The sequence below is a fragment of the Lissotriton helveticus genome, chromosome 2_1, assembly GCF_964261635.1.
Source record: "Lissotriton helveticus chromosome 2_1, aLisHel1.1, whole genome shotgun sequence".
Classification (NCBI taxonomy): Eukaryota; Metazoa; Chordata; class Amphibia; order Caudata; family Salamandridae; genus Lissotriton; species Lissotriton helveticus.
This window is the reverse complement of record NC_136059.1, coordinates 356,423,150-356,447,874: the sequence shown is the minus strand read 5'-3', so window position 1 is coordinate 356,447,874 and position 24,725 is coordinate 356,423,150. Positions and strand designations below refer to the sequence as shown.

The following is a 24,725-nucleotide window of genomic DNA, read 5'->3' as shown; positions in this document are numbered from 1 at the left end:
CGCTGATGTCAGTTCTGTACACGACTTTCCGCGCCAGGAACGCAGAACCAAAAGGACTCGCGAAAGGGGGGGGGGGGAAGGGGATCCACAGCTTTTGCTGTGCACCGTGCCACAAATTCGTTCCACCTGCAGGCGTATACCGATTTAGTGGAGGGACGCCTTGCTGCCAGAATATCACAGACTTCAGGGCATGTCCATCAGAGTGTTCTGGATATATCCGGAAAAGCCAGTCGTCCTCAGCCAGGCGTGGCGGCGGAGCACCACTGTCGTGGAAACCGCCTGCCCAGCGAGTCGGCTGTGTCAAGGCCACAACAAATCGTGAACTTGGCTTTGTCTCTCCCCTCAGCAATAGATTGGGAGAGCACCGCCCAGACCACCTCCGGACATTGAGACAGCACCTGCACAACCGTGTCCCACAAAGAATGGGAATAACGGCCCAAGAGGAAGCAGTGTTCACAGACCGCAGGCCTGAACTGGTGGAAGTAAAAATGTTCTTCCCAAATTGTTCCAGTTTTTTTTATTCCATGTCTGGAGGTGCGGAAGGGAATGCTCTTGGGGACGTAGAGGCTAGGACAAACAAGCTCTCAGGGGTAGGGATTTGGGAGAGGAAAATGGGGTCGGCCGGGCCGGGCGATGGCGTCGGGCCACGTTCTTTTCCACAGGAGCCTATGTGTTGGGCCTGCACCTGATGCCCAAAAGAACGTCCGAAAGTGCATCATTAAAGGGCAGCAGCGGCCTAAGCACTTCTGTCAGGAGGTTAGTCCTGATGGCCACAGTAGGGAGCTCGAGGTGGAGAGCATCGGCCACCCTATGCACCATCACAGAATATGTACCACCCTCCTCCGTAGCCACTGTAGGAGGAGACAGTGCGCAAGATTCTGGAGTAAAATCCAGGTCACCTGCATCCTCCAAATCCTCCTACTAGTCCGGGTCTAACTCGCACTGGGCTGCGAGAGGGTCCTCAGATCCCTTCCTGTCCTCCACAACCTGCCGGGCAGGCGGAAAAGAAGGAAGTGGATGGAGAAAGGGATAGAAATTCCCCATCGGTGTCGGAATCTGCGTCCATCGACACCGGTCCGGCACCGTCGGGGTGGGAGCCGGCCGACGCCGGCAGCGGCGCCGTCGATGGAGGTCGTACTAGGCCAACCGACATCGGCTGGGATCTCTCGGAATCGAGACCTGAGTCATCGTCAACAATGTCGGGCCAGAGCTGACGACGTAGAAGAGAACGCCCAGTCAGACCCGCGGGGCCCACAGGTGTGCAGACGGGTCCCAACGGGCCAAAGACACGCGCCATTGCCGTAGGAACTCCTGCAGCTGAGCTGGAGTCGCCGATGGACCCGGAAAGGGCGGGTAGGCCATTGGCAACTGCGTAGGCTCCGCCGCGGCGCCACCTACACCCTCAGCCGTGTCACGCTACAGGAAGGCGAAGAGCGACGGCTCTTCTTTGACTTCTTGTGCTGCGCCTTACCTGACTCCGAGTGCTAAGACTTTGTCGAATGATGGTGAAGGCGGCTCCGCGACCGGTCCCTTGACCTCCCACGGGACCGGGACCTTGAACGGCACAGAGCCGATTCCCGGGCCTCCAGCAACTTCCGTGACTGCTCCTGCAAAGTTTTCGGAGCCAGGGCCCAGCATTCGGGGCAAGACTTGGAGTCGTGGTAGTACCCCAGGAATAAGAGACACTCCTGGTGCAGGTCAGTCACCGACATCATGAAGGGACAAGCCGCGCAAAATTTAAAACCGGACATCCCTACACACCAGGAGTCAAAGACTAAAAAAAAGACAAAAGTCCCAAAAAACTCAGACAAAAATTGACGGGGGGGTACCGCTCTCTCCGGATCTGCGCTTGCTGGCACGGAAAAAGAAAGAACGGACAACTGGGCACATCCAAGTAGCTCCAGCGACATCATCTCGGCGACTGCAACGAAAGCGACGTACGCAGAGCCGCACGACGACGCCTACCGACGCGTAGGGGTACTTCTGACGAAAACTTTCCTGATCCAGTCTGACGCCTGGGGGTAATTCTAAGGTAAGGAATCTATCACTAACGTGTTTTTCAGATGTATTGGTTGTACTATCCATCTTGCAATAGTTGCTTTAGTGACAGCTGATCCTGTGTTGGTATGTGAGTAAGCAACAAACTGTTTTGTTTTCCTTACTTGTTCTGTTTTTTGCAGATAGTACAGTAAGGCTCTGGTTACATCCAGGGTGTGGAGGTCTTTTTCTGCTTTAGTTTTCTTTTAAAAAAACTGGCAAGATGATGTTTTGATTTAAGTGATAATTAGTTACCACGTTTGGTAAAAACTGTTTTTAAGATTACCTTATCCTTGTGAATTTGAAAATAGGGTTCTTGTATAGTTAATGCTTGTAGTTCACTTACTCTCCGTAGTGATGTTATTGCATTGAGAAAAGCTGTTTTGAGAGTAATATGTTTAATGTCCGCTGTAAGCAACTGTTTCATCTGCTTAGCAGGTCTGCTGTGACGTTGTCTAACGCTGGTACATGTACTGTTTGCAGATTGATTTGCTGTGGTATTACCCATTGCCAGATTTCTTGCGCAAGTTTGCTCAGGGGAAAGGACTTCGTTCCACCCTGTTTGTTCAGGTAAAACATTGTAGTTGTGTTGTCTGTTTGTATTAGGATGGTCTTCCCCTGATCCTGTTATGCTTTGAGTGCCAATAGAACTGTTTTCATTTCTAAGAAATTATGTGTTTCGTTGAGTCTTCTTCGCTCCATTGACCATGAACCTGTAGCTGGTTCAGATGCGCTCCCCAACCGTTGAGGGATGCATCCGTGGTGATTGTCACAGATGAAGTTGTGTTCCTGAAAGGTCGCCCCTGTGCTATGTTGTTGGATGCCCACCATTGTGTGCTTGTACCTTTTGTGTAACAACCACTAGATCTTCCCAACTGCCTATGGCTTGTGACCAGCTGTTGGAGAGACATTCTTGGAATGGTCGCATGTGTAGGCGAGCGTGAGGGCTGAGTGGGATGCATGATGCCATCATGCCTATAAGTTTCATTACCATCCTCACTGTCAGAGACTGCCCCTTCTGGTAGTGGGCTGTTTCTTTGTAGATAGCTTGTATCCTGTTCTGTGTGGGACAAGCCTTTGCATCCTTTGTATCTAGTCTTGCCCCCAGGAAGACCTTCTACTTTTCTGGGATAGTTGATTATTTTTTGTGGTTTATTGAGAAACCTAGACGTTGTAGTGTTTGGATTGTCCTCTGAACAGGATTGTAGCATATTTGTTTTGTGCGTCCCCTTATTAGCCAATCGTCCAGGTAGGGGTATACGTGGATCTTTTCTGTTCTTAGGTATGCGGCCACTGCGGCCAAACACTTTGTGAACACCTGTGGAGCAGACTTTATTCTGAAAGGGAGTACCTTGAATTGGTCATGTGTTCCGTTGTGTTTTTTGTTCATTGGAATATGTAAATAGGCATTCTTGAGGTCTATTGATGCTATAAAATCTCCTTTTTGGATTTGTGGGATTATTTCTTGAAGGGTACACCTTTTGAAGTGTTGTGTCAGTATGAACTTGTTTATGAATCTTGAGTCCAAAATTGGCCTTAGGGTTAGGTCTTGTTCAGGTATAAGGAAGTATTGTGAGTAGTTTCCTGTGTGCCATTCCTGTTTTGATACTGTTTCTATTGCCTGTTTTAGAGAGAGTTCTTTGATCTCTGCGTTTTGCAGTATTTGTTCTGATTTTGATAATTTTCTTATCCTTGGTGGATTTACACAGGGGGTGTTTTTGTTAGCTCTATGCAATATCCGTGTTGAACCAAATTTAATATCCATTTGACTGTTGTGGTCCTTTCCCACTGGTTGTGGAAAAAGGATATTCTCCCCCCCCCCCACTGGTGTGTTGTGTGGGTCCTTTTTGGTGTGGAAGTCAGTTAGAGGTATTTATTCTCCCTCTAGAAGTTTGGCCTCTTCCTCAGCCATTACCTCGTCCTCGAAAGGCAGCTTCTGTTGCTGCCAGCACGGGTAACTAGATTTTTGACCCATCAGTTGGCTTGTGTGTTGCCCCGGAGAATGTTGAGGCATCAGCTGGTTTTGGCTGAAGCTGCCTGTTCCTGTGGTCTTTTTGTTAGAGATACCTATTCACTTGAAAGATCCTTTTTGTGGCAGGGCCCCCATTGCCCTTGCTGTTTCATTATCCGTTTTAATCTGTTGAAAGGATTCATCCACTTCTTTGCCAAATAAATCTTGCCCGTTAAGGCGCCTGTTGATAATTGATGTTTGAACTGCTTGTTTGAATCCAGAAATCCAGAGCCAGGCATATCTTCGGAGTATGGTTCCCGTGCACATTTGCCTGCTTACAGTATCTGCTGCATCTAGTGCAGATTCTAGGCATGTGTCAGCTACATTTTTTCCCTCTTAAGCAACAGCTCCTGCTCTTTTCTTGTCCTCCTATGGAAGTTTGTTTATAAACTTATCCATTTCATCCCACTGTTGGTGGCCATATCTGTTTAGCAGGGCATTTGAGTTGGCAATGTGCCACTGCATTGCTGCTTCTCTCTCCGTTCTTCTATGCACCAAGTACATCCTTTTACTCTCCTTTTCTGGTGGAGTTCCTGTGTCGGAGGCTGCGTTAACTCTCCTTCTGTTACGATAATGGAATATGGTGTAACATTACCCTCTATATAATTAGGGTCTTTTGAAGAGGGTTTGTATTTTTTCTCCACTCTAAGAGTTAGCCCTCTGTTAGATGCTGGCTCCTTGAAGGCCTCCTTGCCTTGGTCCAGAATACTTGGCAACCTGGATAGATATTATGTTCCCTTTGTTGCAGGTGCCAGAGTTTCCAGGAGGAAACATGTATCTCCCTTTTCTTCCTCTAGGGGTACCCCAAACTGGCTTGCAGCCCTTTTAACAATTTCATTGTAGGAAGCAATGTCATCTGTGGGAGATGCTTTTGAGGGATAGATGCAGATTTCCTCCTCTGGACTCTCAGTGTCGAGATTGTTGCACTCGTCCTCGAAGTTTTCTTCGTTTTCATCATCCTCCGGAACGTTTCTGTATTTCTCTGGATGTTCGTCTCGACGTTCCGCCGTTGGTGGGGATTGGAGGATAGTATCTTCCTCTTATTCGGCATCTTCAGCGTCAACAGTTTCCGGTTCAACTTCCAGTGCTTTAGGGATCGATACTCCTTTAATGATTCATCAAATTCCTTTATTCTTTGTAATAGCGCAGCCATTTCTTCCTTGAGTCCTCTTTTCAACTTCGAAGGCCCTTTCGGCGTCGGATGCCAGGGTCTTCCTTTTCTTTTCAGCAGCGACGTTAGTTTACGACGTCAAAGACTTTTTTGCAGGTTTGTTGTCGTCGACCCTTGACTTTGAATTCTTGTGCGATCTCCCCTATTCGGCAACGTGGATTTCTTTAGATGAGGGCTGACCTTCGATCGCCTTTTTGTTCAGCGCCGGGGCTCTGTTGGCTGTTTTTGTTTTGTGGCCCTTCGGTTCCAACGGATCTTTACGTCTTACATTCTCCTTCTTCAACTCGTTCGCCTTCTTTTCGGCGCAGCTCTTTTTGGGGTCCTTTTCTAGAACTTAGACACCGATTCTGCAAGAGCTGCATGCTCCTCTTGGTCGCTCGAGAAACCTATCTCCCTCATGGAAGGTTTTTTAGTTGGCTGCGGCAGGAACGCTGCACAGGCCTCTCAGTTTTTATCGTGGTGATCCTTGGGTAGGCAGAGGTTGCACACGTTGTATGGATCACGCTGTGCGTATTTGTGATGGCACTTCGGGCAGAATTTAAAAGCGGTCTTCTCCATGGCCCCTACCTCGCCATTTGTGGCCCGAAGTGGTCCTCTGTTGTTGAAAAAGGGCCGCTCTGCTTCTGTCTACGACTATGCGCCGTTGATCGATCTCTTCGCGTTGATCCTTTCAATGACGATCTTCTTTTCTTTAAGTTTTTTAGGGAAAATGCAAACTCTCTTCGGAGCTTCCCGACCAACGGCGGAAAAAGTAATCTGTAGAAGGCCACTGCACACGTCAACCACCTGGATACTGTCTGATGTCACACAGGGGACGTACCTGGCACCAAATGGTGGTCGACAGTGACCAAAACAAGAAAAAAAAGAAAAAGAATACCGGACCCAACCACTAGATGGGGGAATGATGCACAGCATGTGAATCCAGAAAAGGATTCACGCTGTAAAACTTGTCTTTAGAAAAACAAAGCAATCAACATGTACAATATTACATCATCACTACTTACCCAAGCCAATAATGGCTTTTGTCTGGACCTCTTCATCCGAATGTTTAGTAAAATACAGCAATAACTCAAGAACTTTATCTCTTATGTTTACCTATCAAAGAAAATAAAGTAGAGACTAGTCAGAATTATAAATCCAACAGCTGTACAAAACAATAATGCTGCATCTTGACTGGCTCCTAGCATCTCAAAATCTACTTTAGAGTGTCAGACAAACTGTGACTTTCTGCTTGACAGTCGCAACTCACATTACTATGTTTAGTTTCTAAAACAGCAAAGAGTAAAAATCATAAAGTTCTACTAAAGGAGAGAGATAACATTTCTTACATAGTGTGTGTGTATGTGCGGGAGAGGATGCTGCTGCATATGACACCCATCAAATCTTTTACTTTCCTGAGAAGTGTGCAATATATGGAGATGGAAATGCTTCTCATCTTTTCCGATATAGGTTCCAGATTGAGAGAATCCCAACACAATCTTTATATTATAAGAAATGCGTTACTTACCTGTAAACTGCAGTTATCCAGTATAGGTGTCTTTCATAGATTCACATGCCTGAATCTTTCCCCGTCGTCGAGACGGGAGTCTCCGGTATATAGAAAAGCAATGTCCCATGGACATATAAAGAAAAAAGTAGGCCTGAGAGCCTCACCTTAGTAGCCTATCTGTGTCCTTATGTAAAAAGGACCAAACTCCTGAAGATAGCCAATCAGCTAACACCTCCCTCTAGAACCTTCCTGTCAGGAGCCTCAGTCTCTCAGATTTTTGTACGCACCAAGCTAGATGGGCGTAATACTGATAGAGAGATAGGTGAATCCTTCCAGGGGAGGCGGGAGGGTTGCATGTGAATCTATGAAAGACACCAATACTGGATAACTGCAGTTACAGGTAAGTAACGCATTTCTTATCCAGTATTATGGGTGTCTTTCATAGATTCACATGCCTGAATCAGAGTAGCAAGCAATACATTGTGCACATTTCTGGTGGAATATAATATGCAAGTCATGAGATAATACATATCATGCAACTATGTAGCATCAGGACCCATAAACTAAACCATAAATATTATAAGAAAATGTGCATACGAGCAAAGGATGGGGGGATAGAGGAAGGCTCACCTCACTGAAACAGATGGCGTAGCACTGCTTGCCCCACGGCTGCATCCTTCAACAGCTCCGTATCCAGGCAGTAGTGTCTGGTGAAGGTATGCTGCGACTTCCATGTCGCTGCTCTGCAGATATCCAGAACTGGCACCCCTGCAAATAGTGCCGCAGAAGTGGACATGGCTCTTGTAGAGTGAGCCCGGACTTTTGCTGGCAATGGCCGTCCAGCTCTGTCATGACAAAAGGCAATTGCCGAAGGTATCCATCTTGAAATACTTTGTTTTGAAAGCGGCATACTCTTCCGTGGTCTACTGAAGGCTATGAACAGCTGAGTTGATTTCCTGAAACTGTTGGTTTTGTCAATATAAAATTTTATACACCTCCTAAGGTCCAGTGAGTGCAGAGATCTTTCGGCTGCAGTGCTGGGATTCGGGAAAAAAGACCTGAGGATCACTGGCTCATTTAAGTGGAAGTCCGAGGGAACTTTAGGAATAAACCGAGGGTTAGTTCTGAGAACCACTCGGTCACCCTTAAACTGCATGAATGGGTCTTGTATGGAAAGAGCCTGTAATTCACTGACCCTCCTTGCTGAGGTAAGCGCTAGTAGAAGAGCTGTCTTCCACGAAATATATTTGATATCCGCCCTATGGATGGGTTCAAAAGGGGGTTTCATCAATTGGTTAAGGACCATGTTGAGATGCCATGTTGGAGGAATTATCCGTGGCCGAGGAAAGGAGCTGTAAAGTCCATTGAGGAACTGTTTTATCAATCTATTAGACCAGAGGGAGGGTCCTTTCAATGTTCTTTTAAATCTTGAAATCGCAGCCAGATGAACTCTAATGGATGCATGGGCCAAGCCCGACTGCGCCAGATGCAGCAGATAGGGTAATATTTGTTCTGGAGAGGTGCGGAAGGGACGTAGACCGTTGTCCGCACACCATATACAAAAGCGTTTCCACTTCAGGGACTAGGTCTTGTTAGTGCTGTCCGCTCTTGCCTTGGCTAGGACGTCTTTACACTCCTGCGGAATGCTCAGTTTACTGAACTCTCTGTACTCAGGAGCCAAGCCGATAACCGGAGAGATTTCAGATCCGGATGTTGAACCTGCTTGTTGCTCATCGTGAGCAGAGACGGATGCTAATGCAGACGGACTGGCGGCTGTAGTGAGAGGCGATGAAGGTCCGTGAACCAGTGCTGTCTCGGCCAGAATGGGGCAATCAGGATCAACGTGCAAGGCTCCGCCTTCATCTTCCTGAGGACCCTGGGAATCATTGGAAATGGCGGAAATGCGTACCAAATACGTTGCGCCATGCTATGGAAAATGCATTTCCGAGGGACCTTGACTGGGGATGCCAACTTGCAAAGCTTTGGCATTTGGCGTTCTCCCTGGTCGCAAACAGGTCGATTTGCGGTGTTCCCCACACCGAAAAGATATAAGCTACCATCTCCATGTCGAGTTCCCATTCGTGGGACAGAGACCTCTGCCTGCTCAGTGCATCTGCTATGACATTGTCCTTGCCTGGGAGGTATTCCGCTTTTAACGAGATGTTGTGGAGAACAAGCCAATTCCAGATCTTCTGCGATTCGCGTGATAGTGTGAGCGAACGCGTTCCTCCCTGTTTGTTCAAGTAGTGCATCGTCGTAGTGTTGTCGGTCCTGACGAGCACTGGGGAGTTCTGGATCCGTGGCAGAAAAGCTTGCAGGGCTAGGAAAACCGCTCTCCGCTCCAGGAGGTGGATATGAAGCTGTTTTTCCTGGTTCGTCCACTTGCCACTGATTTGTAATTCTTGTAGGACTGCTCCCCAACCCTCCAGAGAAGCATCCGTTGTTATTACATGTGGAGCTGGAGGGAGCAGAAATGGCAACCCCTGTTAGAGGTTCTTGAGCGACCTCCACCACTGCAATGCCTTGGTAATTTGTTGTGTGATCGCAATGCGGTCCTCGAAGGATCCCGAGCATTGGGTCCACTGACTGGACAGAGCCTCTTGCAGCGGACGCATCCTGAGGCGACAGTGGGGTATAAGCAGGATGCACGAGGACATCATCCCTAAGAGCAATTTGAAGGTACGGACTGGTAAAGTCTTCCTTGAAGCCACAGATGTGGCCAGAGAGACAAGCTTGTGTTTCCGCTCCTGAGAGGGGTATGCCTTCGCATTTGCCGTATACAATGTCTCGGGAGGGCTGCAAAGTAGATTTCTCGTGGTTGAGTGTCAGACCCAAATGCCTGAAGAGATTCAGACAGGCGCTGGAGGATGCGGTTGCGTCTGCCAGAGATGGTGCCTTTACCAGCCAGTCGTCCAAATATGGGAAGACTTGGTGTCCGTGTTGTCTGAGGAAGGCTGCAACTGGGGAGAGGCATTTGCTGAAAATCCTGGGTGCAGACTTGAGGCCAAACGGTAGGACACAGAATTGGTAGTGCTGACCTGCTACTGCAAATCTGAGGAACTGCCTGTGTCGTTTGTGGATAGGGATGTGAAAGTATGCGTCTCGTAGATCTAAAGACGTCATGAAATCCCTCTCCTCTAAGAGACCCAAGATCTCCTGGATCGTCACCATGCGAAACGATTGACTCTTCAAGAATGCATTGAGTGCTCTGAGTTTCAACATGGGCCTCCATTTCTTCTCCTTCTTTTGAATCAGGAAGAAGCGGGAGTAAAATCCCTTCCCTTTGTGAGCTGATGGTACTCGCTCTATTGCTCCTTTCTTTAACATAAAGGAGATTTCTTGAAGAAGCAATCGCATGTTGCATGATACGAGGAGGAGTTGTCGGGGGAATTGTTTTGAATTCTATGGAGTGTCCAAATTGTATCAATTGCAGCACCCATCGGTCGGTTGTAGTTGCTTTCCAATTGTGAAGGTAGTGGGTCAGGTTTCCTCCAATTTTGAAAGAATGAGATGGTGGAAGGACTGGCTGCTGGAAAAGGTCATTGGCGTTTGCCAGTGGTTTTCCTTTGGTTTTTCCCTCTATAGTTTGATTTTCCATAAGAGGTTTGTCGACCTTGCTGCTGCTGTCGCGACTGGAACTGTGAGCGCCCCTGATTATAGGAATAAGAGGACCTGTTTGTATAGTTTCCTCTGTAAGAGGATTGGCCTCTGCCCTTGTTCCCTCGAAAGGACTGATTTCTGAATGAAGTGTTCCGAGTGTTCTTGCTGTGTCCGTATCCTTTTTTATCGCTTGCAGGGCCTCATCAATTTTTTCCCCAAATAGGTGTTGGCCGTCGTAAGGCATGTCAAGGACTTTGGCTTGCACCTCCTGCCTAAATGAGGTAGCTTTGAGCCACCCCTGCCTTCGCAATGCTGCTGCCCCTGCCAGCTGCCTAAAACCCATCATTGCTATATCCATAGCACAGTCAATCAGTTCAGAAGCTGATGTTTGACCTCCTTTGAGTAGGGATTGAACCTCATCTTTCGTGTCGTCTGGTAGCTCGGATAGATACGGAGCAATGTCAGCCCACAACTGCCGATTATACCTTCCCAATAGTCCAATTGAGTTTGCTACTTTCACTGTCATGGCTGAGGTGGTAGAGAACCGTTTTCCAATGCTATCCAGCTTCCTGCCCTCCTTATCTGGTGGAGCTGTCACTTGTGAGGATGGGTTCCTAGCATTTTTCTGTGCCGCCTGAGTGACCACCGAATCCGGTTTGGGGTGACCTGTAAGGCAAGCTGGTGCTGTTGATGGGGCTTTGTACTTTTTATCCAGCCTTGGCACAACTGCCGATACTGAGGCTGGTGTTTGCATTAATTGCAGACCCTGCTCCCATAGGTGGTCGATAATGGGAATGGATCTGGTTGTCTTCTTAACCGGGTCCTTAAAATCATAAGAAAACAGTCTGTTTCTTGAGATTCCATAGTCATATGGAACCTCTTGGCCGCTCTCTCTACCAGATTGTGGAACCCTCCTATGTCTGCAGGTGGTGAATCTGAGCTTACGGGTTCAGGAGAGGCTGGAGAAGAAGCTATATAGTCCACATCGTCTCCATGATCGGATTGGACCTCACCCTCTTCATGTTCTACCTCCTCTTCGTCAGAAGACGGAAGATCTTGTACTGGTCTAGCACGTGGAGACGCAGTCACCCTAGTTGTCGATGGAACCAGTCCCGCTGCCTGTGGGGCGGCAGAATCTGGAAATCGTTGTTTGTAGTCCTGGATCAAAAACCTTAAGTCTGATACTATGGACGCTGGTAGACATACCATTGGTGTAATTTGTGTCTGGACCTGTGATTGAACAGTAAGTTCCTGAGGAATTTCCACCTCATCGTCCGTGCTTTGGCACTTCACCACCGGGTGAGATGGACTCGTAGCCTGCATGTCCTGTTCCTCATCTGAGTCTTCATCCTGTAAAGACAAGATGGTGGCAATTTTTGTACCCTACTGGGAGACGTTAGGTCTGGAGTAAGCGTCTTTTTTACGGCCTTTACTTGTTGTGAGGCTTGTTGTAGACCATCTTCATCTGTCAAAACCGTCCCCGACGACGGTAGGGTCGTCGACGGCATAGTAGCCACACTTCCCGTCGACGGTGGAACCATCTCTGACTGTTTCCACGGTATCGTCGACGATGTCGTCGACGATGTCGTCGTCGGCGGTAATTGCACCGATGCAGCCTTCGTCGACAACGTCACCGGCGACGGTGGCTTCTTCGTCATCGATGTCCTCGTCGACGGTACACCCGTCGTCTTCGTCGACGGCACACCCGTCCACGGGAGAATCCTCGTCGATGGCAAAGGCGTCGACGTCTTTGGCGTTGTCGTCGACACTGACATCGTCGACGAGATTTTAAGCGTCGACGACTGATTTTTAATGAGGATAATAGACGACACAGGCTTACCCGCCGACGACTACGGAGTATTCGTCGTCGACTATGAATACGCCGACGACGCTGTCGTCGTTGACCCTGTCGTCGAAGTGGAAACATGGACAGGAGACACAGTCTTCTTTTGCGCCGACGATAGCGTCGACGATGTCGTCGTCGTCGACGGCGCTAGGTTCCTGGAGGCAGGAACTTCCTCGTCAGACGCTGAAGATTTAGCTTCTGAAGACTTTTTAGGAGCCTTCTTAGGAGGAGCGTCTGTAGGGCTAGGGGAAGCAACCCTTGGCCTCTTCAAGGATAATTTAGAGGAGACAGAAGCAATCTCACCGTCCTCTGAAGACTCCAAGTTGTCTCTGGTCCTAAGTTTGTTCAGCCAGATTAAAAGTCATCCTTCTCTGTCCTTAAGTGTTTTTGTAGAGAATGTTGTACACATTTTGCATTCCTTTGGCGAATGGTCCGGATACAGACAGTATAGACATGTCTTGTGCTGATCCTAAATATGTAATCTCTTCTTATTACAAGAAGCACAAGCTCTGAAGAGACCCTTCTTCTGAGGGTCAGCCATAGTCAGATGTTGATGAAAGTAATCCAAGTTTGTGAAGAAATAGCTTAAAACAAGCAAACCTGAGGAGAACTCAGGTGGAGACTCCCTAGCACAACGTACGGTAGAAAATCTGAGAGACTGAGGCTCCTGACAGGAAGGTTCTAGAGGGAGGTGTTAGCTGATTGGCTCTCTTCAGGAGTTTGGTCCTTTTTACATAAGGACACAGATAGGCTACTAAGGTGAGGCCCTTAGGCCTACTTTTTTCTTTATATGTCCATGGGACATTGCTATTCTATATACCAGAGACTCCCGTCTCGACGACGGGGAAAGATTCAGGCATGTGAATCTATGAAAGACACCCATAATACTGGATAATGGGCTAATCTTATATAGTGTTCCTAGTCTGAGGAAATTAATCTAAACAGGGCAACCATCAAAATTTTCACGGTTTCCAAATGGTTGCCACATTTTACAGATTATTATTAAATCTTGTATAGTGTGTACCAATCCAAATAGGGTTTCCCAGTATTTTAGCAGCAGGTAAGGCATGAAGGGTCAATTAAAAGCAGATTACAACCAACAAGTTTTCAAATACTAGCAAAAAATGGTAAGTGATGTACAGCTTCTCAGGGACAGTGTTCCGTAGCTTGGAGCCCAGGTAGGAAAAGGAACGATCCCACATCAGCGCACGAATGACTCCGGGGAAAATGTAGAAGAATTGTGTGCAGCGTGCGGGAGGGCTTATAAGGAGCTACCAGCTATTGTAAGTACTGTGGACCAGTGCGCGAGTTGACTTTATTCATGAAGCACACCATCTTAAATTTGATTGGTTAGTCTTTTGAAAGTCGGTGTAGGTCCCGAAGAAGACCAGAGACAAGGCACGTTTCGGAGGACAGAACAAATGCCTGCTGGCAGTATTCTGGACCACTTAAAGGTGTCATTTAACAGCCTAATCTGGCCCCAAGTACAGAATGTTGCCGTAGTCTAGCCTTGAAAGGACAAATGAGAAGAGCTTATATTGTAATGAAATATATTATGTGGTTCATTCGTCAGTATTTTTCATTGCTGTTGTAAATTTGCAAAATATTGAATAAGTAGTAGCAAGTAAACTATACAACACAAACAAGGTCAATTAGGGTATATACACGCTAACACAGATTTGGGCTTTTTGGGGGGCTTTTGCCAGAGAGTGGCTCATCAAAAGATTTTTGAGAGGTTGTCTCACACCCTCAACTTATCGAGGCATGCTTCATCATTTGATAACCTCTCACGCTTGGCTAGAAACAATGCCACCATGGTAAACTCAACCAAAGGAAACTAGTTTACCTCTGGGAGTTCTTATAAAGCTATGAGCAGAACAAAACACTTGGTCCGTTTTTTTGTGGGCAAGAAAAAAAGTTTTTAAAATATACCTAGTGGTATACTCAAAATATTCCATTATTCGGTGAGTACCCCTGGTATGTTTGAAAAAGCTAAAACAGCAAGTGTCCGGGGCTTGTTGAGATCCATATGGTCTTCCTTCTGATGAATGTGTGACTACGGAGAAGTCCCCACATCTTTGCCATGGAGCCCATAGTTGAATATGACTTAAGTGTAGCTGAATTAGCAGAGGGACTGGTAGAGGTGCACATTTTACCTTTGTTGTATGGTCTGAGAGTGAGAAAGTGCCCTCATTCTTGCATGGTATGCCCCTACTTTTTGCTGAATTGCTGATGTGCTTTGACCGAGTATGCCCTGGCCTCCTGCCAATCAGGTTCTCAGGGCCTGTGTTCCTTCCCTAAACCTGCATTGTAGCCTAAACCCAATTGGCATCTCTGGCCACATGTCAGCCCCTGGTAAAAGGTACCATAGGTACTCAGGGCACTGTGACCAGAGAAGGCCCCTAATGCACAAGTTACTTACCTTCGGTAACGATATATCTGTAAGAAACAGTAGTTAGTATTAGATTCCTTACCTTAGAATATCCCCAGGCGTCAGACTGGATCCGGAAAAGTTTGCGTAGCAGTACCCCTGAGCGTCTGTAGGCATCGTCTGCGGCTCCGTGTCCGTCGTCGGCGCCGGGATGACGGAGTACTTAGACGCCACCCTCGCGTGCTGACGTCAGTTCTTATATACAGCTTTTCCGCGCCAGAAACGCAGAGCCATGATAAAAACTAACACTGGTGCCATAAAAACTAGGGCCCTGAAAGGGGATGACCTTAACCCTAGGTATCGGTTCACAGAACGGGGAGGACGGGTGGGGCGGTAAGGAATCTAATACTAACTACTGTTTCTTACAGATATATCGTTACCGAGGGTAAGTAACTTGTGCATCTGAAAGAAACAGGCTAGTATTAGATTCCTTTCCTTAGAATAGATACCCCAGCAATACCAACCCCGGTAGTGGGTCTGCGAACCAATGATCACACCAAAAATTCCTGGAGAACGGAACGGCCGAAAAAGCCATCTCTCCGGACTTGGCTGTCCAGGCAGTAGTGTCTTGCGAACGTGTGCAGCGAGGCCCACGTAGCTGCCCGATAAATGTCCTGCAAGGGGACTCCCCGACCCAGGGCAGTAGTAGCCGCCGTGGCCCGAGTGGAATGGGCACGTAGCCCCACAGGAGGCTCCTTTTTAGCCAGTGATTAACAAGCCTTGATGCACTAGACGACCCATCGAGAAATGGTCAGTTTGAGCACCGCACGTCCCTTCTTAGCACCTACGTAACCAACAAAGAGTTGGTCATCCACCCAGAACTGGCGTGTGCGATCCAGATTATATGAGAGCGCACGTTTTGGGTCCAGACGGTGGAATCTTTCCTCCTCTTTTGAGGGATGCGGAGGCGGAAAGAAGGTGGGCAAGGTGATGGACTGAACGATGTGGAAGGCTGTGACTACCTTGGGCAGGAAAGAGGGTTGCGTCCGCAGCACAACTTTGTCCGGATGGACAGAAAGGAAGGGAGGTTGAGAAGAAAGAGCCTGGAGCTCACTCACTCTCCTGGCAGAGGTGATGGCAACCAGGAAAGCAGTCTTAAGAGTAAGGAGACGAAGAGGACAGTTATGAAGTGGCTCGAAGGGAGCGCACATCAGATAAGTCAGAACAAGGTTCAAGTCCCAATGAGGCATCACGAAAGGAACAGGAGGAAACATATGAGTGATGCCCTTCAAAAACCTATTTACAACCGGGGACTTGAACAAAGAGGGCTGATCAGGGAGCCTTAAGAAGGCGGCAATGGCAGAGAGGTAGCCCTTTAGAGTGCCCAGAGCAGAGCCCTGCTGGGCAAGAGAAAGAAAGAGGAGAACCTCTGAAAGAGGGGCAGAAAGGGGATCCACAGCCTTTGCTGTGCACCATGCGACAAATTTGTTTCACCTGCAGGCATATACCGATTTTGTGGAGGGGCGCCTGGCTGCCAGAATTACATTACAGACTTCAGGAGGAAAGTCAAATGGCCTCAAATGCCGCCGCTCAATCTCCACGAATTTAAGTGGAGACTGGACAGGTTCGGGTGGAGGACCGTCCCCTGCTGCTGCGACAGAAGGTCCTCCTAAAGAGGCAGACGAATCGGGGGATCGACTGACATGCTGAGTAGCTTGGGATACCAGTATCTTCGTGCCCAGTCCGGAGCCAAAAGGATGACTTGGGCCCGGTCGCGCCTGATCATCTTCAGCACTCTGGGCAGAAGTGGTATAGGCGGAAAGGCGTACAACAGACCGCAACTCCACTTGCGACGAAAAGCGGCTCTGAGCAAGTGCCGCCTTGGAAATTCCATAAGAACAATTGGTTCTATCAGATATGTGTCAACTTCTTTGATATATTGTGAATATAATACTTCTTTATATACTTCACTCAGTCCCCATTTGCGGTATGGTGCGTAAGGTGACACACGACAATTTTCAATTTTGAAAAGTTCTTCTTATTATGGAAATTTTACCAACCAGGTTGGCTCCGTAATTGGAACAGGGCCTTAGTTAACATTCTAGATACAATCATTTTTATAAGACCTGGATATCTTGTGCATGCACAGACGCACATCTTGGTCTGTTAACCACACAGACCTCGACGGTATTCCAGAATCAGATAAATACCACTCACTGCACGTGTAGAAGTAGAATCCCCACCTGGAACACGAAATACCTGAAGTTTATATTGGTAATCCAGTGGTAACAAATACTTACCTGAGGTTTAATTCAACTCCACAGGTGATCGCTCAGGCGGCACAAACCTCAAATCTCTGCACTGGCTGGTGAAGAAAACCCTGTGTTAATTATATAAGGTATGTTCATACTTTGGACACTTTCCTTGCTCATTCTTCTCATGAGTGCACCAGCGCTGACTCTGATGTACATATCCCCATAGAATCCTCCAAGTCAGGATATCTCCAAACAGGGTGTAGGCTGACACCGAAACCTCCAACGGCTACTGAAGAATCCTCTAGCTGTCCACGTCCTCCGGTGAGAAGGTCAACAGACATAGCCTCCACTCTGATATCATGCCCCAGACACACACACGCCTTTTAATACACCGTACTTACCATTGCAGGCTGTCGCTCTCTTATTGTCCTGATGAAGACCCGCTCCAGATGCAAATAATTCTGCACTAATGTCTAGGGTCGAAACGTCGACGTTACTTTTGTCAATCCGTCCATCTTAAGCCACAACACGAAAAAAGAAAATAATATGATTGTTGTGACCTTAAATTTTTCAATTATGGACTGATGAAATTCTATGTTTTTCTATAATTGTAAATACGTCATCTTCACTTATTCATGTATAGCACGACCATCACTTGTCACTATTAGTCACTAAATATTTCACTCTGTATGTGATTCTTTGCTTTTATTGTCCCTGACAGCCACTGTTCATAAATTAATTTATATGTGTTAAATTTCCATAAGAAGAACTTTTCACAATTGAAAATTGTTGTGTATCCTTACGCACAATACCGCAAATGTGGACTGAGTGAAGTATATAAAGAAGTATTATATTCACAATATAGCAAAGAAATTGACACATATCCGACAGAACCATTGTTCTTATTTAACTTTGATACCCAGGTTCTGAGGGTCACTGGGATACCCCATTATCTCTAATGGCCTTGAAAATTCCAACGCGCAGAACTGATGGCATTGCGCATTCTCTTCTGTGGCGAATAGATCTAACTAAGGCTCTCCCCACTGCTGAAAGAGGCCTTGCGCCACGTCAGAGTTCAGACGCCATTCGTGATCCATCATGCACCGGCGGCTGAGTTCGTCCGCCCTGGCGTTCAGGGAACTTGCCAGGTGTTGAACCACCAGGGTCACGCCCTGATGTTCCAGCCACTGCCAGAGGCGCAGAGCCTCCTGGCATAGGGTCCACGACCCCACCCCGCCCTGTTTGTTGCAGTACCACATGGCGGTGGTGTTGTCGTGAACACCTGCACTACACTCCCTCGGACAGAAGGGAGGAATGCCTTCAGTGCAAGCCGGATCGCCCGCAGCTCCAGAAGGTTGATGTGGAGCCGGGACACCGCCGGAGACCAGAGGCCTCTGATCTCTGTCTCTCCCATGTGGCCCCCACAGCCCTGGAGGGACGCGTCCGTCACAACTACTTGCTCCGGTTGGGGTAGGGAGAGGGAACTGCCACTGACCCAATCGTCCGTGAGCCACCACTGCAACTGTCTTGCAGTGCTTTCCGAGATCAAGACATGGTCAGACAAGTTGCCCTGATGCTGAGCCCACTGAAACTTCAGGTCCCACGGCAGAGCCCGCATTCGCCACCGGACGTGATGCACCAGAAGGATGCAGGGGGCCATCAGCCCCAGAAGCCGCAGCGTCAACCTGACCGAGACTCTGGATAAAGGCTGAAAGATCGGAATCAGAGCCTGAATATCCCGAACCCGCTGTTCGGGAGGATAAACCTGAAACTGCGCCGAGTCTACAACCGCTCCGATGAAGAGGAGCTTCTGAGAGGGACACAGGTGTGACTTCGGCACATTGATGGAGAACCCCAGCAGGTGCAGGTCGGCCGTAGTCTGGAGGTGGCTGACTACTGTCTGGGGCGAGCCCGCCTTCAACAACCAGTCGTCGAGGTAGGGGAAGACTGAAACCCCCAACCTGCGCAGATGAGCTGCGATCACCGCCATCACTTTCGTGAACACCCGTGGGGCGCTGGTACGGCTGAAGGGGAGCACGGTAAACTGAAAGTTCTCGTGGCCTACCGTGAACCGCAGGTAACGCCGGTGGGCCGGCAGGACGGGGATGTGGAAATAGGCGTCCTGCAAGTCCAACACTACCATCCAGTCTCCTGGGTCTAGGGCAGCTAAGACCTGAGCCAAAGTCAGCATCTTGAACTTCTCCTTCCGGAGGAATCCGTTGACGTTCCGTAGGTCCAAGATAGGGCGTAGGCCCCCTTTGCCCTTCTTGGGTACCAGAAAGTAGTGGGAGTAACAACAACACCCTACTTCTGGCCCAGGAACGCGCTCGATGGCCCCCTTGGCCAAGAGGGCCGTAACTTCCTCTTGCAGAAGTTTCTAGTGATTCCCCGACACGCAGTGGTACGGAGGTGGCATGGCTGGAGGGGACGCCTCGAAGGGGAGGGAGTAGCCCCTTCGGACAATTTGCAGCACCCACCTGTCCGATGTGACAGTGCGCCAGTGGTGGTGGTGGTGGTGATGGCGGACCCTGCCTCCCCACTGGCGTCACATGGGCCTGAAAACTCGGAAGGTTTTGAGGCGGATGCTGGAGGGACTGGTGTGGACTGGCCTCACCGTTGTCCCCGACCGTCACCACGGCGGTTTCCATGTCCGCCACCGCGCTGAATGGTAGTTTGCAGCCCGTTGCTGGCAGAACATGTGGAGGAGCCCCTTCCTTGGCCACGAAAGGGGCGAAAAGCAGCCATTTGCTGGCCCGGGGCCGACAGGCCCAAGGACTTTTTTTTTTTTTTTTTTTTTTTTTCCGTAAGACCTTTATTAACATAAAGCATAATACACAGCATGAGCCTACAACCCTGAGGCCGGCTCGCCACTGCACCATGTTAGATCAGTACAATCATAGATGAATATTTAAAGCCATACATTAGCGTTAGATAGAACAATCCGGTATTCTCCCGTCAGGGCACGCATTGTACAATCGACATGAGCCTTACATTTTGTGGTTTTATCAACCAAACTCTAACTTCCCCAACTTAAGACCTCTCATTGCTCTCATTTACATCCTATACAGTGAGCTAAGCAGTGTTCCATAATTCCCTCCCGATGGTTCATTGGGGTCATAACCGAACGGCAGTCATACACCTCACAACGTCACCCACACATAAACTAATCCTCCCCATTCTCCTGTAAGGAGATCAGATAGTCTGTCAAAAAGCACCACACATCCTTGGGCCTAGTTTTAACAGGTAAGTCTTCCTCATACGTTTGTAGTTTATCCCTACAAGTAGACATGCTATGCATCCACGCCTTTGCAGTCGGTACCTTCCGGCTGTGCCAGCATTGTGCCACCTGTCTTTTGGCTAAGAGGAGTGCGATAGCACAGAATTTGCGCTTCAGCGCTCTGAATTGGGGTATAATACCGAGCAGGCAAATCTGTGGTGTGCAGTGCACCTCGTCCTCTAACATGACCGACAATGCGGCTGTGACCTCCTCCCAGTAACCGGCTACACGCTCACATTTCCACGCTAAATGTACAAAGTCCGCCCCCTCCCTGTTGCAGCGCTTGCATTTGTCTTCCTCTTGAAGCCCGTATCTGCGCATTTTCACCGGTGTGTAATAGCTTTGGTGGATGAACTTGAAATGGATAATCCTCAGATTCCCGTTTGGCGTCAGTATCTGTGTCAGGGCGCATGAACTATACCATTCTACTTCTGTCAGTGGAGCATCCAGTAGTGCATCCCATCTTTCCTTGGCTTTAAGTGTGTGGCCTGCTATGTCCGATTGTGCAGCAGTGTAGAGTCTGGATACTAAGTGAGAAAGATCACTTGTGGTGATCAGCATCTGTAATGACGCCAGTGTTTCCGGCTCCTCCGGGAATGTAGGGTAATGTCCCTTCAATGCCCTCGTCAGTCTGTAATATGTGAAGCGGAACAGAAGAGTTTGATTTTGGATATAACCCAAACTATCAAGTTCCATAAACGTGCCTCCCCGAAAGACGTCGCCCATTTTGTCGATCCCAGCCCTGGACAGGAGCGACATCCCCACTTTCTCGCTAGTGACTGATAAGGCCTGATGGTGCTGTAACGGCATGTTCGGTGCATATAGTGGGGTCTTGTGGGCCAATTGACCTAATCTATTCCAGGCCTTGATCGTTGTGTCTACCGTGTTAATGTCTTTTGAATGGAGCGGGGGTCTAGTGTGTGACAATATCGCCGGTAGGGGGACCGGATGAGCATCACCCTCCTCAATGGCCACGTGTGTAATGTAGGGGACTTCATGGTACCAGTACGCTGCGTACTGTGCCTGGGCACAGAGGTAATATAGGAGAAAATCGGGCACCCCGAAACCGCCTTTTGCTACCGGGAGTGTTAGGGTCTGTAGTTCAATGCGAGCCTGTTTACCCGCCCAGATCAAGGTTAGTACTAGTGATTTGATGCGCCTAAAGACCTCCCGTGTTGGTGTGATGGGAATGTTGTTAAAGAGATATAACAACTTAGGCAAGAGGTTCATTTTGACGATCGCTATGCGATCAGCAATGGACAATGGCAGGTGTATCCAGCGACGGACTTTGTCTTCCAGGTTGGTGATTACTACTCCATAATTCGCACGCATGACTTCGTCAGGGTCCCTATGGAACATAACCCCCAGATAGCGGATCGGGTCCCGCTGCCACTCTAGTGGATAATCCAGTGCAAAGGAAACAGTGGAGTCAGTGAGGGGTATAAGCGATGATTTGGACCAGTTGATCGCCAACCCCGAGTGTCCCCCAAATCGGATGTACTCCCTGAGGAGCGGGTTCAAATGTGTTTCTGGATCACGAACATATAGCAACATGTCGTCCGCGTAGAGTGATATGTGCAGTGGTCTGGACACAAATTGCAACGCCGATTCCCTGTAATTCTGACGCACTATGCACGCCAGTGGCTCCAGCGCCAGTGCGAAGAGCAGGGGTGACAGGGGGCAACCTTGTCTTGTTCCCCGCCCAATGTCAAATGGGGCCGAAACGTACCCATTTATCCGGACCCTCGCACACGGTTTGGTATATAACAAGGAAATCCACTGCACAAATCTTTTGGGAAATCCCATCCTATTAAGGACGGTCAACATGTATCGCCATTCAATGGAATCAAACGCTTTGGCGGCGTCGAGTAGTACAGCCACTGCTTTAACCGAGGGCTTGAGATAGTGCGCCAGAGCAAACAGGGACCGTGTGTTATGTGAGGTGGATCTTGTGGGGACGAACCCCGCTTGGTCCGGGAGCACTAGGCGAGTCATCAGGGGGGACAATCTAACAGCTAGTAGTTTTGCAAGAATTTTGGAGTCCACATTTATTAGGGATAGGGGCCTGTAGGAGTCACAATTGTCCGGGTCTTTGGCCGGTTTGAGGAGTGCAATGATCATAGCTTCTCGCAAAGTGGGGGGGAGCAGCGAACCCTCAAAGGAGGCGCCGTACATGTCCACCAAGTATGGGGCAAGGAGATCGACAAATTTCTTGTAAAATTCGGACGTGTATCCATCTGGGCCTGCCGCCTTACCATTTGGGAGCGAGGCGATCACTGCAGTGACCTCCTCCACCGTGATCGGCCGAGCCAGATATTCCCGATGGGCATCTGACAGCCAGCCAATCGCCACATCATGAAGGTATTCGTAAGTTTCCTCCGCTGTAGCTGTTGGTTGAGACTAGTATAGTGTGCTGTAGGAGTCTGCAAAACATTTGACAATGTCTGCCGAGTGTGTCTGGACTACGCCCGCTGCTGATTTGACCCGAAGGATAGCCGAATGCCCCCGCCCTTCACAAATTTTTTGCGCTAATACACGCCCTGGCCTGCCCCCTTCCCCAAAAGCCCTGGCTGAGTGTTTGCGATCTAGGTACTTGATTTCTGACGTTAGGAAGTCGGCATGCTCTGTGTGTAAATCTCGCAGTTGGGGTAATAACAGTATGTCCTGTGTGTTTTCATATTGCATTTCAAGCTCCCTCATCCGACTTTCGCATCGGCGGATCTGGGTCCTGATGTCTTTGAGTACACCTATGGTGGTGCTAATGCAGACGCCCCTTATCGTGGCCTTGAAGGCTTCCCAGAGTAGTCGTGGGTCGTCCGTAGTTTGGGAGTTATTATTGAAGTAGTCTTTGATCGCCCCAGTCAGGGTGTCGACATATACAGGGTCCATGAGGGCCTGGGAGTTAAATCGCCAGTGAAAGGGGGGGGGTGTGTAGTGCGGAATGTCTAGCTGTAATACTACCGGGTTGTGGTCCGATAATGTGCATGGGAGCACTTTTACCGTACGCGCCCATAGTGCAACATCCCTGGACCCCAGCCAATAGTCCAGTCTGGACCAACTATTGTGCGATGCTGTGATGTGCGTAGCGCCAGGATCGTCAGTGTGTTTCAGTCTCCAGATGTCCGCTAACGCCAGATCGCTCATCATGTGGTCTATCATAAGCCTCGCCTGCTTGTGCTGTTCCACTGATTGGGAAGACCGGTCCAGACCATCCCGCAGTGTTACGTTCCAATCCCCCCCACATAAAATGTGCGTGTCAGTGTGGTTCTGCAAGTGTCCCCAGATTTCCCGATAAAAGTCAGGTGCATCAATGTTCGGGCCATATATGTTGAGGAGAGTTATGTGTTGCCCCCTAAGCTTGCCGGACACTAGCACGTATCTGCCAGCCGGGTCCTGTGTCACATGTCTTTCTTCGAAGTGTATCCCCTTCTTGACCAAGATGAGCACCCCCCGGGAGTAGGAAGAATAGGAGGCCCTGTAGGACGATCCCGCCCATCTAGCCCCCAATGTAGCGTGTGTATGCGGTGCCAAGTGCGATTCCTGCAAGAATGCAACGTCGATATTCCACCTGGTAAGGCTGGCAAACACTTGCCTAATTTTCTGTGGGCGTGAGAATCCTCGTATATTCCACGTAAGGACATTTAGTCCGTTCCTGCTAGCAGAATTGGTGCCTTCAGTACCCATTTGACACAGTACCATTCATTCCCAAGCATGCAAGTAGACCGCCCCCATCCCGACCCCCTTCAGCTCTATGAACACCACCTGCATATACAAGCCCTAGCAGGGCCAACGTGTAGAATTTAATGGTTTGCAATACCTTCGGTCTTAGTAAACAGTTAAGCTTCCCCCCTCCCCAAGTCCCTCCCACTCCAGCAACCCCAACCTGCCGAAGCCTAACCCTCTCAGAGCACAACTCCCCCAACAGTGTAACCAACAACTTGGTGCTCAAAGCAAAACTCGTGTAGGGTTGTACCCTCATGGAGGACCGCTAGTGGCACAGCACATCACCCGATACACAGGTGCAGGCGATATTAACTCGAATCAAACTAATGCGCAAAATATGTGTCCATTTTAACCACAAGTCCACATTCCCAGTATCACCCCTGCGCTGGATATAGGCAATGAAGCAGACCCATGGAGAACAGAACCCCATTTTATAATGCACAAACTCGCAGGGGAGGGGCCATTCTTATGCAATGCAGTGTATCTCTTTCCCCGCACTTAATAACTGTCCGGCTACACCCACCCTGGACCTCAGCAGCCTGTGTGGTCCGGACACCTCCAGTAGTGCACTTCTTGTGACGGGGGACGGAGCACGATGTCCACAGTTCTGCAACCCCATAGGTGATCCCCCTTCCAGTTCTGAGGGCATGCGGTCACAGAGTATACAAAAAAGACCCGACCCAGTGCACTCATGAGCGGCAGGAGCAGTCTCAATATGGCCGGTCTTTCCGAAATCTCATGAAGAAGGTCTGGCAGCGTAGGGCGGGCAAGAGTGCTCGCGACAGCGCAGTGCAGGATAGGGCTATAGTCACAGTTAGTTCAGCCGCCCCACACCCTGTCATCGCCCAATGCGCATACCAGAAATAAAGCGCCAGCAGCTCACCTCAGGTAGTCGCTCATCAACAAACCTTGCATATACAGCCGATAGTGGCAGTGTAGTAGTAC

General features: G+C 48.9%; 1 protein-coding gene across 14 annotated transcripts in view; it reads right to left on the bottom strand.

The window, feature by feature from the left end:
- NIPBL (NIPBL cohesin loading factor) overlaps positions 1–24,725 on the bottom strand; it is a 1,942,504-nt gene that overhangs the window by 290,247 nt on the left and 1,627,532 nt on the right. For all 14 annotated transcript variants that reach the window (XM_078674965.1, XM_078674957.1, XM_078674966.1 and 11 more), the window contains one exon: positions 6,224–6,314. In XM_078674965.1, coding sequence (XP_078531091.1) covers positions 6,224–6,314 — 91 coding nt within the window. The remainder of the gene's footprint in view (positions 1–6,223; positions 6,315–24,725) is intronic.